Genomic DNA, 14,184 nt, shown 5'->3' on the forward strand with positions numbered 1-14,184 from the left:
TGGAGGAGAAAGAGTACGCGAGTTGCATCCAAAGAACACCATACCTACTGTGAAGCATGGGGGTGGAAACATCATGTTTTGGGGCTGTTTTTCTGCAAAGGGACCAGGACGACTGATCCATGTAAAGGAAAGAATGAATGGGGCCATGTATCGTGAGATTTGAGTGAAAACCTCCTTCCATCAGCAAGGGCATTGAAGATGAAACGTGGCTGGGTCTTTCAGCATGACAATGATCCCAAACACACCGCCCGGGCTTCGTAAGAAGCATTTCAAGGTCCTGGAGTGGCCTAGCCAGTCTCCAGATCTCAACCCCATAGAAAATCTTTGGAGGGAGTTGAAAGTCTGTGTTGGCCAGCGACACCCCCAAAACATCACTGCTCTAGAGGAGATCTGCATGGAGGAATGGGCCAAAATACCAGCAACAGTTTGTGAAAACATTGTGAAGACTTACAGAAAATGTTTGACCTCTGTCATTGCCAACAAAGGGTACATAACAAAGTATTGAGATGAACTTTTGTTATTGACCAAATACTTATTTTCCACCATAATTTGCAAATAAATTCATTAAATATCCTACAATGTGATTTTCTGGATTTTTTTTTCTCATCTTGTCTCTCATAGTTGAAGTGTACCTATGATGAAAATTACAGGCCTCTCATCTTTTTAAGTGGGAGAACTTGCACAATTGGTGGCTGACTAAATACTTTTTTGCCCCACTGTAAGTGCTCTGCACATCACTACCCGTGAATCGGTTCAGTTTAGCAACAGAGGGATTAATAGGTGACAGTTTTCTGTGCCATAGAGACTTTTTCATTCAGAGTTACAGTTTTGCTTTGAGGGATATCATAACTTTGGTCTTCTCGCTCTTTCATGAGTACTGATTAAAAAGGAATTTATGTTTAATTCTATAATCTATCAGTATAATACAATCCTTCCAATATTTCTTATGTAATTAATAATTTGTAGTGACAATTATGGATAATTCTAATATCCCCATGTAAAACTAAATGTGAAATTTCGCCTTTTTCTTTGTCTTTACAGGTTTGCTGTTTCCTAAAAAGGTCACAATTTTAGCCATATTACTGAATTCGGTAAGTCCCGGAATTAAGTGAACATTTTCATTTAATTACGAATGACAAACCCAAAATAGAGATACAGCCTAATATATTTCAACTTACTAATGTAATATGTATTAGTAATAATGTAATTAAAATTGTTTTAGTTACATTTGTGATATAGTGGATGGCAGTATGAAAGTGTGTCATCACATCTCTAGTCAAAACAAATATCACAAAGTTACCCACCTAAATGTTCATTTGACCAGGCAATGAACTATTAAATAAATGGTAAGTCATTTTATGCAGTTGAAGTAACCTTAAAATGTATCTAAATGATTGCAGTAATTGTAAGAAAATCAGTTTATTGTGTTTCATACTGTATAAACCTATTCACTTATTACAGCTTTTGAATAATTGCAAAGTAGGGACAAAGTTCTGGATAGTTTGATCAATTGTAGAGGTATATGGAGACAAGTAATGATATGTCTACCACTAATGAACTAGTAAAATGAAATATCTATTGATTTAGAAAGGCGTTGCTTTCCTGCTGAAGTAAATGACCAAAACATAACTGTTTATATAAACTGCATGCAAATGTAACATTCTGCATCATGTAAATTGTATTAGGCAAATGGGTAAGGTGTGTCTACTTTTCTTTCTTTCCTAGTCTTCTGATGAATGTGGGAATGCAAAGACTGTGGTACATCTGTTTCACGAAGATCTGAGCTACTTAAACATTATAAGCTTGAACACAGACATTATGGACATCACCATTCCCATCAGTGCATTTATTTCATCTGTCCATGTACCTGCAAGACTTGGAATGCACTTTTGAGCCACTTGTCAAGATGTCATCAGCAATCCTCACAAACGGAACTTACCACATTTAAATGTCTTTTATGCAGTTGCAATCAACGTTCACATTTAAAAGACTATTTTCAACACATAGCGCAGCACCTGAAAAACAGTGAAAGAGTAATTTGTGTGTTTCAGGGGTGTTCCTACAAAACAAGTATTTATGGATTGTTCCGAACTCACGGAAGCAGAAATCATAAGGACATAAAGGACATTCTAGAACTGGTTGTTGCAACTTTTCACATGGAGGACTCTATTTGTCTATTTGACTTAGATATCTGAACACGACGGTATTCCAAGAAGTTTTCCCTGATTAAAGAATTTGGCCCAAAAATCATTACTTGGAGCATTATCCAGGGTTAATACGCCAGTTAGGACCCCTTGTTGCACTATGGACTATGAGATTTGAAGCAAAACATAGCTTCTTTAAAAGAGTAATTTGCCATACAAACTGTTACAAAAATGTACTGTATTCAATAGTTTAAAGGCACCAATTTCAGACTGCATATAATCTGCACATGTGTAGATTTCCTAAGCCATCTTTGGAGGTTACTGATGTTTCAACACTTCCCCTTGATGTTATTAATGAGGACATTGCATTGGCAGTAAAGCAAATACATCAACATGTGGACACTGTGAACCTTGCAAAAAGTGCATCCTATGACAGCTTCAACTACAGGATTGGAATGGTGGTAGCCCATGGGTCGCTGGCTGTACTTCCAGAGTTCTGGGAAATATTTCATGTGATTGTTCTACAGGAGAAACTAATTTTCATTGTCAAAAAATTGAACGCCTGGTACCTGGAAACACGGAGCTTATGACTTAGTCATATCTACTGCTAGAGAACTAATGCTTGTTGGGGTGCATGAACTGAGAGATCCCTACCATCTGGCTCACTACATGGTTGATTAATGGCACCTCATCTCTCTGAAGAGATACATACATGCATAAGGTTGAATATGAATGAGTGTTGGATTGGAAATGTTTGAGAATTCAAAGAACCTACTTTGAGCATCTGTGATTCAAAAGAGGAAAAACTTTCAGAGTTTATGGCTCTACATATGAATCTGTCACAATGCACAGCAGCAAGCCCACCCCCGCGGCGTGCCATGCGGGGCGTCCCAGTAACAGAGCAGCCAACAGGACAGAGCTCATTTAAGTGAACATACTCATTTTCCCTTTTCCACGTTTCTGTAAGGAACATAAAATCCATATTCTCACTGGTAAAAAGCTTGTTGAGAATAAAAGTTTTGTTAGAAATGGAATGAGTATTGAGCAAGTCAAACCGTAATGATGATGGCATCCTCAACAGCTGATTGTGACGGAACGGACCATAAACAGCTGGCGCGGTCACGTGATCTCCAGCTGCGGCAAGCTGGTTGAGCCATCACTGCAGCAGCGTTAGCACATAGGCTACTTCCACAATGTGTATTCATGACTCAACCAGCTCCTTCTTGTCAGTTATTGGCTGGAAGACTGTTTGTTATGGTTCGTCGTGCAGGTTGGCGCAGTTTGTTTTTGTTGCCGTTTGTGGAGCCTGGGCTGTCTACAGAGACCGCGTTTTTTTACAGTGTGTTCAGGGGACAGGCAGCTAATGGATAGTGAGGAGATTTTTGCTGTATGTGACAAAAAATGTCACATCACTAAAAAACGCATCACAACACTTAGAGCACCTTTAAAAATTTCAGACTGCAGTACCAAGACAGAGACTTTGGAGATGCGCTAGTGAACTTGACATCTACTGCTGAATTTGAGGATTTGGCAACTGTCAAGGTCATCCCAATAACTGATGATTGCAGCCAAGGACTTAATCTCACTGTCTGTAATGATTTGTCAACTCAATCAGATGACACAGAGCTCTTTTCCCACACCCTTAAGCTCTGTATCTACAAGAACTCAAATGTGGCCAAGAGAGTTACCGATACCAACGTTCTCCTATGACACTGAACTGCAGTTAGAGGAGGGGAATGTGGTGCATAGGTCAAAGATGACAAGGTTGACACCTAGTTCAAAAACAAAATCAGATATTCTGGAAAAGGTAGTTGAAGAGATATTCAAGTACAAGGCCTACCCAGTGTTGTAATGTAACGGAGTACAAATACTTCGTTACTGTACTTAAGTAGAGATTTCACGTATCTGTACTTTACTTCGCTATTTAAGTTTATGTCAACTTTCACTTTTACTCCACTACATTTCCTAGATAAAATGTATACTTTTACTCCGTTATATTTCCACTAAGCATCTTCGTTACTCGTTACTAAAAAATAAAATTAGAAGAAATGTGTGCGACTGCAATAAGGGAGGTTTGGCAAATCACTGCTCCTAGATTGCATTACGCATGCTCCGCACGCCGCACGCTCTATTTCAGCGCTTGTTTGTTGCTAAAGGAGGAGGACGCACAACTGAAACCGCCATGGAAGCACGAGCACCTACTGGAGGACCTCCCGTTATCGTAGATGACCAGGCTCGACATAAGCAATGGCCCGATGGCCCGGGGCCAGTAAAAACGTATGTCGGGCTGGTTGCAGCCACAGTCACTGGTGTGTGCGTTACTTCATGCAGCACACATGTAACTGACTGGAAACGTTACCGAGGATTATTTACCGCCGATGGCGCAGATGAACTAACGCTACACTCGTTACTGTAAGTAGGTAGCCTACACTAAAACCTCCATGATTAAAGAGTCAATACTTATCAATAACCCACGTACCTGTTCTACAGGCAGAAACACGTAGAAACCGATATTTCAGTCTGCTCTGTCTGCGCTGTCCACTCTCGTCCACCGTGCTGTGCAAACACAGCTCTACTCTGCAAATAGCGACTTTACAAACGAGCTAAAATGAAATATAATAAACTGTTTGTCTTAATTTGCAACCAATCTTGATCTTTGGACAAACTCTTGTAAACGTAGCTGCTGTCTAAACGAGCCATCCTCTCAGCTGGAGCGGTAAACCTATGGATGTATTTTAAGACCAAAACAAATACATGTGGCTACTTAATATGCACGTGAATGACGCGTTCTTCATTCTTGACGATGTTACCGGTGGTATTATTTAGCAACAGAATTCTCTTATTTATTTCAAATTAGGCATACAGGACTAATCTGAGATCATTTTCTAGTTAAGTAGCCTATCTAGTTATCATTATGGATTTTCCATGTTTTTAGGGGTTTGCATACTAATGTAATAAATATCACATTAATTTAGTAAGAAAGTGAAAATATCAAACAAGATGATTGTATTAGGTATAATTTTTTTTTCTTTATTTGAAAGTCCGGCCCCTGGAGTGTCTGCTTAAAAACATTTTTTTTATGTTGAGCCCTGCGACCACCCCGACGATAGTGGTGAACTCGGTGAACAGGGTAGTGGTGAAGATAACGTCATACACCCGTGTTGCAAGAAATGTTTCTGTACATTGATGTCAGCTCTAAAAATATGCTGTTTGTTCTTTGAACTTAAGAGAATTGTGCCTGAAAAGTCCTAGAAAAGAATGTGATTTTGATTTGATGAGTGAGATTAAGAAGATATGTGAACCCTGAATATGCTATGCTTTACTATAAGAAAGCCACAATAAAAGTTCTAACCACTTGCTTTAAAAAAAAAAAACTTTTACTTTTACTTCAAATACTTAAGTACATTAAATATCAGAAAATTACTTTTGATACTTAAGTACAGTATATATCAGATACTTTAAGACTTTTACTTAAGTAATATTCTAAAAGGTAACTTTCACTTCTACCAAAGTCTTTTTCTAGTATGATACTTGTACTTTTACTCAAGTATTGCTTTCTAGTACTTTATACAACACTGGGCCTACCCAATAGATTCTGACTTCAGTGACGTTGCCGAAACCCTAATCAAGAAGCATCCATGCCTTTCTGAACCTGGTTCATACAACGGTTGTTACGGGCTGAAGCAGCGGTTGAAGACAAAAATGGGCAACTACCGAACTCAGCTAAAGGGCATTGGGTGTTCTGAATAACTCGCAAATTCATTTAAGTCCAAAACTCCAGAGGATGCATTGCCAACAAAAAAAGTAAAGAGACCTAAGAGAGGAGAGGCCAACCACATACCCAACATTCCAACTGGAGAGACCCCAGAAAAGTTGGAAAACGAGAGAGTGTTACTTCTAAGTGAGGTGATGAAACAAAACAACCATTTTAGGGCTGTGTTGTCTGGAGCTTTGTGCTCCTGATATGGTCTTCTAAGGCAAAGTGGTCTCAGGTGAGGGATCAGACAAAGAATGGTTCATAAAACCCTATGAGTCATCGAGGAAGAGGTGAAGTTACCCTGCCCGGAGGAAGCCCGGGGCCCCCGTCTGGAGCCAGGCCCAGAAGGAGGGCTCGTCAGCGAGCGTCTGGTGGCCGGGTTTGCCACGGAGCCCGGTCGGGCACAGCCCGAAAAAGCAACGTGGCAACTCCCTCTCCATCCCATGGGCCCACTACCTGTGGGAGGAACCGCTGGGGTTGGGTGCGCTGCCACATGGGTGGCAGTGAAGGTCAGGGGCCTCGATGGACCAGACCCGGGAAGCAGACGCTGGCTCTGGGGACGTGGAATGTCACCTCTCTGTGGGGGAAGGAGCCGGAACTGGCGCGGGAGGTGGAGCGCTACCAATTAGATCTGGTGGGGCTTACCTACACGCACAGTCTCGGTTCTGGAACCATACTCCTGGATAGAGGTTGGACTCTTTTCTTCTCTGGAGTTGCCCAGGGTGTGAGGCGCCAGGCGGGTGTGGGGATATTCACAAGCCCCCGGCTGAGCGCCGCTACGTTGGAGATTACCCCGGTGGACGAGACGGTCGCCTCCCTATGCATGCGGGTCGTGGGGGGGAAAACTCTGACTGTTGTTTGTGCATATGCACCAAACAAGATTTCGGAGTATTTGGCCTTCTTGGAGACATTGAGTGGAGTCCTGCATGGGGCTCCAGTGGGGGACTCCATAGTTCTGCTGGGGGACTTCAACGCGCACGTGGGCAATGATGGAGACACATGGAGAGACGTGATTGGGAGGAACGGCCTCCCTGCTCTAAACCAGAGTGGTTGTTTGTTGTTGGACTTCTGTGCAAATCATGGATTGTCTATAACGAACACCATGTTCGAACATAGGGATGCTCATAAGTGTACTTCGTACCAGAGCACCCTAGGCCAAAGGTCAATGATCAATTTTATAATCGTTTCATCTGATCTGATGCCGTATGTTTTGGACACTCATATGGCCTCAATGTTTGTTTGACAATGTTTTTGGGTGAAGAGAGGGGCGGAAGACTCTGGACAGACCTGGTAAGCCCAAATGGGTAGTGCGGGTAAATTGGGAACGTCTGGAGGAGGCCCCTGTCCGACGGACTTTCAACTCACACCTCCTGCGGAGATTTTCGTGCATCCATGTGGAGGCTGGGGGCATTGAACCCAAGTGGACAATGTTCAAAGTTTCCATTGCTGAAGCGTTAACTGTGAGTGCTTTGTTTAGGGTGTTTTTAGGTGCCTCAAGGGCGGTAACCCATGGACACCGTGGTGGACACCGGTGGTCAGGGAAGCCGTCCGACTGAAGAAGGTGTCTTTGTATTTTATCCCAGAAGGACTCCGGAGGCAGTTGCAGGGTACCGAAGGGCTGCAGCCTCTGCCGTGAAAGAGGCAAAGCAGCGGGTGCGGGAGGAGTTCAGAGAAGACATGGAGAAGGACTTTCGGTCGGCACCAAGGTGTTTCTGGAAAACCGTTCGCCACCTCAGGAGGGGGAAGCGGGGAACCATCCAAGCTGTGTACAGTAAGGATGGGACACTGTTGACCACTGAGGGCGGTGGAAGGAGCACTTTGAGGAACTCCTGAATCCGACTAATACGGCCTCTATGTTAGAGGCAGAACTGGAGGATGATGGGGCATTGTTGTCAATTTCCCAGGCGGAAGTCACTGATGTAGTCACACAACTCCACAGTGGCAAAGCCCCTGGGATTGATGAGATCCGTCCAGAAATGCTCAAGGCTCTGGGTGTGGAGGGGCTATCTTGGTTGACACGCCTCTTCAACATTGCGTGGAAGTCTGGGACAGTGCCAAAGGAGTGGCAGACTGGGGTGGTGGTTCCCCTTTTCAAAAAGGGGGACCAGAGAAGCCAGAGGGTGTGTGCCAATTACAGGGATATCACACTTCTCAGCCTCCCTGGTAAAGTCTACTCCAAGGTGCTGGAAAAGAGGGTTCGGCCGATAGTCGAACCTCAGATTGAAGAGGAACAATGTGGATTCTGTCCTGGTCGTGGAACAATGGACCAGATCTTCACTGTCGCAAGGATCCTGGAGGGAGCCTGGGAGCATGCCCATCCGGTCTACGTGTGTTTCGTGGATTTGGAGAAGGCATATGACCGGTCCCCCCGGGAGATACTGTGGGAGGTGCTGCAGGAGTATGGGGTGAGGGGGTCTCTGCTCAGGGCCATCCAATCTCTGTATGACCAAAGTGAGAGCTGTGTCCGGATTCTCGGCAGTAAGGGAGAGATGTCAGAGTGAGTGGGCTGCCAGCGCCCTGAGCGGTTGGGGGGAGTACGGTGCCTTGCTCAAGAGCACCTGGCAGTGTACTTTGGTCCGTACTGGGACTTGAACCAGCGACCCTCCGGTTCCCAACCCAAGTGCCTACGGACTGAGCTACTGCCACCCCTACTTTTTTTCTTTTTTTTGCTTTATTTGCAATGAAGTCAAATGTTTTCTATGAGAAAACTATTTGGAGGAGCTGCCATTTACTATCTGCTGGAATTTGAAAATCATTACATTTCCAAAAGAACCCCAATTAATTTAATTAATTATTATTTACAGATTTGATTGAGATAACTTTTGCATGGGTATTTCTTTATATTGGTGCACCACACAAAGGTTTAATCAGAATAACTTTTAAAATAAATCTCTTGTCTTTTATCAGGTTGTTCAGAAGGACCAAGCTGAAACAGAGCTCGAGAGGTGTACAATGGCAGTGTGTGTTATAAGGGAGGAGGATGATCCTCTCCAGCCACCACAGGATGTTGATTGTAATAGAAAGTGTGGAAGTCCTTAACGAGCTGCCATCAGTTACACATGCATGTGCCATGTTATTTGGCCTCATCTATGCTCTAAACTAAACTTGTGCTCAATTTTTTTTGTAATAATTCAAAATAATGTGACATTCATACATTCTAGTCCTTTTATCAACGGATAGCCACGTTTTAGCATGGTTAGAGTATTTTTAAAAAATACATTTCTCTAGTTTTAAAAGAGAAATGAACAAAACAGTTTTACATGTTTACACAATTTTGTAAATGTTACGATGTGATTACGGTTGCATAGGGTTTTAAAAAAAACTATTAAAGACCATATTTTACTTAATTCTATACATGTTTTTTGTTTGTTTTGTTTTTTTCTTTTTTTGACAGGACAGCTAAATAAATGAAAGGGGAGAGAGAGGGGGAATGACATGAAGCAAAGGGCCATAGGTCAGAGTCGAACCTGAGCCCGCTGCATCGAGGAGTAAACCTCTATATATGGGTACCCGCTCTACCAACTGAGTTATCTGGGCGACCCTTATACATGTTTTTTTTTTATTTTATACTTGTTTTTTTCCCTCAAGTGATTGTGTGGAACAGCTAGCTTAACTTGCTGAAAAATGTTTTGCAGGTTTATTTTTTATTTTACAAAAGGTGATTTAAAAAAAGACAAAACAAAGGTCTTTTGATGAGAATATTCCTGTCTTTATTTAAAGTCATTTAAGCATTAAAGGTAACATGTTTTAGTTTTACCGGAAGTGAAAATTCTAATTTTATATTATAGCAAAGTTAGTTTTGTTCAGGGTAAAATTGAAGTTGTAAAAATGTTTAAAATGTTACTATATTGACCGACATTAAGTAATGTTTTTGGCTTGTGACTAAAGAAACTATATTAATTAAGGTATATGTAAAAATTATAGTTTGAACTGAATCCAACATGTAACTTGAGAAGAGCTAAAAAAAATTACCTGTAACAAAATTAAAGTGTTTTAATTAGTTTATTCTAAACTAAAAACTATACTTGGATGCAATTTGGTTTTTCCAAATTGAAAAGTTAATTTAAAACGTAAAATAATGGTTTATGGTCTTTATAACAAATTATATTTTTACTTTGTGTGAATGTAAATCTTTAACTTCGGATTAATTAATATTTTTAATTTATAAATCAAAATTAATATTTAGACAAAATCAGAAATATAATTTGAGCAAAACTAAAAAAAATTGCTGTAACAAATTGGTGTATTTTTTTTAAGTTGATCCAAAGTAAAAAAAAAATTCAGTGTAGATGGGAAGAATAAAAAACCTTTATGGTTTGGAGGACATGTTGGATTTTGTACACATTTTCCAAAGTAAGACAATACAGTGTAACATCCTCAACTCTACTACACATGAGATTGACCTGATAAGACAAGAGCTGGGAGCTACCCAAAACTATCCTCACCTTTTCAGACCAGTTCACCCTCCGATGAATGAAGTTTGGGATCGGTTGGCCTCTCACTGTACAGCTTGCAATGCTGTCCTCATAGCACCTACCAACACATAGTTCACATATTTCAGCAATCCAAACACTTACATAAACTTGAATAAGCATTGATTTTAGGTGAACAACCAACACAACTAAGTTGCCTTTTGTCCTTAGAAATTATTTTAAATTTTAAAAAGTTATGTATGTTAATGTATACCATATTGGCTGTTGAAGCCATTTCGAAAAACACTGTGGTAGAGAAATGCCCGGTCACGTTTAGTTCCGGAAAGGCTGACACACTGGTTCCTCTAATAACAATATGGTAAGTTTATGATAATTGATTAATTGTTGTTGTTTATGTACACATTTCGTTTCAGGGTCTCACAATCGTGTCAGAGATATCCCAGCATTCATTAGACAGCAGCGAGCAGCCACACTTATTCATTAGTGTTAGAGAAGGATGTATTGTTGTTCAATAAGAGGACAGTAAGATATACAGTATCAGCTTTATATGTATGAGTATGAGTTACATGGTCCAGGGGACATCACCATGTTGTTGTTGTATTAGACAGTCAGAGAGGACATTTCTACAGTCGCCTGTCAGGGGGACAGAGAAAGAAAGAGAAAGAGTCAAAGATAGTACAATATATGGCTATAGGTCTGCCAATGCAATAAGATAAGTGACATGTTTGTCACCTCTTCAGATTAGCTTTCCATATACAATAGTCTTACATTTCTCTTCTGGTTTTATTGTTTTTTAATTGCTTTTAATATTCTTGTTTTATGTGTTGCTTTTATTGCTTATCTGTATTAATGTGATATATGTGCTGTTTTTTACTGTAAAGTGTCTTTGAGTACCATGAAAAGCGCTATATAAATAAAATGTATTATTATTATTATTATTATTATCATTATTATGTTGTCAGATTGTGATCACCAATTACTCAGGGAAACTGTGACTTTTAGGGCCCTATTTTAACGATCTGAAACGCAAGTATGAAACGCAAAACGCAAGTAGCTTTATGGGCGGATCTCGGGCACTGTTGCTATTTTACCGGCGGGATAAATGACTCTTGCGCCCGACGCAAATCTAAAATGGGTTGGTCTGAAGTAGCTAGGTGTGGTTTGGGCGTAATGTGAAAATAACCAATCAGAGCGTCATCTCTCATTCCCTTTAAGAGCAGGGCGCTTGTTCCATGGCGGATTGCTATTATGACGGCGGATTTGCCTGGCGCACGCCAGCGGGAGCTGCCGATGCGAGATGCGGCAAAGTAACAAATGCCCGTCTTGGCCGGGTGGCGATGTTGCTGCGGCCTCTCGGGCGTGTCTCCTCAAGTCTGGAGAGGATTGCTGCAGCAATGGAGCATGGTCCTCCAAACGCACCACCTGCACCTGTTGTGCCCCTTCCTCCTCCCCCCACTCCATCTCCGTCCACCCGCTCCACCAGGAGCGCATCGCGCATTACTCCCGGACCAGATCCCGCCGTAGTTCAACATCACGTCTCCTTAAGTCCTCTAATATTTCCTCATTTATGTCATCAACACATCCATGATTCATGGAAATGTTGTGTAAACCACAACAAGCCACAAAGAATGCTGCGACTTTTTGAGGACTGTACTGTAAAGGTCCTCCTGACCTATCCAAACACCTGAAGCGCATTTTCAGTAATATTTTCCTTTGTAATTATGTATGGTCTGTAAAAATGGGAACTGCTGTGTCCATTTAGATGAGAGAAGTGTATGCGCTTTGTGCACACGCTACATTATGGCCAAGCATGCGCCCCTAAAATAGCATCTGAATAAGGCGCTACTGACTTTAGACTAGCGCCACTGACTTTAGACCAGGTTTTTCCTGGTCAGTGGCGGAATTGTTTTCTGAAACTGCAGAATGGCACAAAGTAACGTTGGCGACGAACACGCCTCCTCTTTTCGCTGAACCGCCCCCGGGAGCGCAAATACATTCCCTAATTTACCGACGTGCGTCTGTGGAGGGAAAAGTCCGCTGTGCGTCGGGTGCAAAATAGGAATGATACATGTGTCGGTGTACAAAGGCAATTGCGCTGAGTGCAAGATAGGGCCCTCAGTGTTGCACAACTGGTTGGGTAAGAGTCCCTAACGCTGTGTATCAGGGGACCATGAGTGACTTTGTTTGTCTCTCGATGTGAAAATCTACAACCTTAATATATTCAGTTAAAATGGTACTCACTTCATAAACACACAGCCATAAAATACACAATAAACGTGAAAAACTTACCGCCAGCTTGGGCTGTAGAAAACCACGCAAGTGTGACTAAAGAAAAAGTAATCCACATCGTCTCAGTGATGCTCACACACATGTGATGTGACTGTTCCCTTCACAGCGGTGTTCTGCTTGATGAATGATCAGGGAGATGCATGTCTGCGTTATATCAGATGGTGGTGGCTGAGTGGGGGTGGAGAGCTAATGGGACAAGAAGTGATTCATATCTTTTTTTATTTTTTAACCTTTATTTAAACAGGTAGGCCGTGGAGAACAGGTTCTCATTTGCAACAGCGACCTGGCAAAGAAAAGCATAAGCGTGCAGGACAACATACAGTTTCACATTCAATACAATACAAGAATACAGAATACAATAGGCTACATAAAGTGCAGATTAAGTAGGCATTACAAAGCCGATGCAAAGTGAGGTGTAAGTAAGACGAAGCATATGCAAAAGTGATATGGTAATAACACAATATACATGAATAGACAGTCTATAACACTGCTGAGATGTAGTGTAGAGTCAAACAAACAAAACAAAACAGGAACAGTTTGTGCAAATTATGATGTTGAATCAGTTATAACGCATATATATATATATATATATATATATATATATATATATATATATATATATATATATATATATAAATGCTATAAGTGCAAATTGTGGTCTGGATGGTGACATAGGTCAGTAATAACACAGTTAACTGTAATAGACAGTCTAGGTAGATGTTGAATGTAGTGAAAAGTCAGTATACAGTTAGTGCAAATAGTGGACTAGGTAGTGATATAGATCATTAATAACACGGTATGCATGAATAGACAGTCTATAAAATGCTGAGATGTAGTAAAGAGTCAATATACAGTTGGTGCAAAATGTGGTCTAGAATCTAGACATTGCATCATCAGCCTTTGAAAGCATGTCAGGAAAAACTCCACAAAACCCTTATTAGGGAGAAAAGGGAGAAACTTATTAGTAGGCCAAGTCTTAGAGGGATCCCCTACCAGGATGGCTGAGCATGCAGTATTTGTTAAAGGTTCTGGAGAAGAACCTGGCTCTGCATCGGGAATGATTGCTTCTGTTGCAGCGGCTGTTTTGACTTGAACTCTTCTTGGTGTTGTGGTCCCTCAATGCAGCATTTGCTGTAAACCAGATAAGAGATGTCATTAAAAAAAATTGAATATATTAAGCATATAATCACTTACAGATTTTTTTTGACAGTCAACTTAAAAAAAAAAGATTGCCATTTTGCCTTTATTTAATAGAAATAAAAATACCAGAAAAGCAAATGCAGGAAGAGAAGGGGATGGGTTACTAGCTGGATGTGCATCTTAACCACTAAGTCACCTTATCCTCCACATAAACCTTCTGTTGTGCTTGCTGTGCAAATTATCCATACTACTACCTTTTTGCACAAACCTTGTTGTTACTCACACAAGTCTATCTAGGTCTATTATATATTTGTGTAAGCATCTGTATATAAGTACATGTATATAGTTTTATTTTCTTTATTCTGATTCAAATATTAGTATTAATGTTCTGTGTGTAGCCCAAAGTAGCTACAACTTCATT

General features: G+C 41.0%; 1 protein-coding gene across 1 annotated transcript in view; it reads right to left on the bottom strand.

The window, feature by feature from the left end:
• Positions 1 to 12,728, bottom strand: part of LOC120555482 (adhesion G protein-coupled receptor G3-like) — a 26,784-nt gene extending 14,056 nt beyond the window's left edge. The window contains exons 1-3 of the mRNA XM_039794182.1: positions 12,624 to 12,728; positions 10,901 to 10,967; positions 10,347 to 10,434 (exon numbers count right to left, since the gene is read on the bottom strand). Coding sequence (XP_039650116.1) covers positions 10,347 to 10,434; positions 10,901 to 10,967; positions 12,624 to 12,705 — 237 coding nt within the window. The 5' untranslated portion in view covers positions 12,706 to 12,728. The remainder of the gene's footprint in view (positions 1 to 10,346; positions 10,435 to 10,900; positions 10,968 to 12,623) is intronic.
• Positions 12,729 to 14,184: the final 1,456 nt, after the last annotated feature.

Source organism: Perca fluviatilis, chromosome 3 (genome assembly GCF_010015445.1).
Source record: "Perca fluviatilis chromosome 3, GENO_Pfluv_1.0, whole genome shotgun sequence".
Lineage (NCBI taxonomy): Eukaryota > Metazoa > Chordata > Actinopteri > Perciformes > Percidae > Perca > Perca fluviatilis.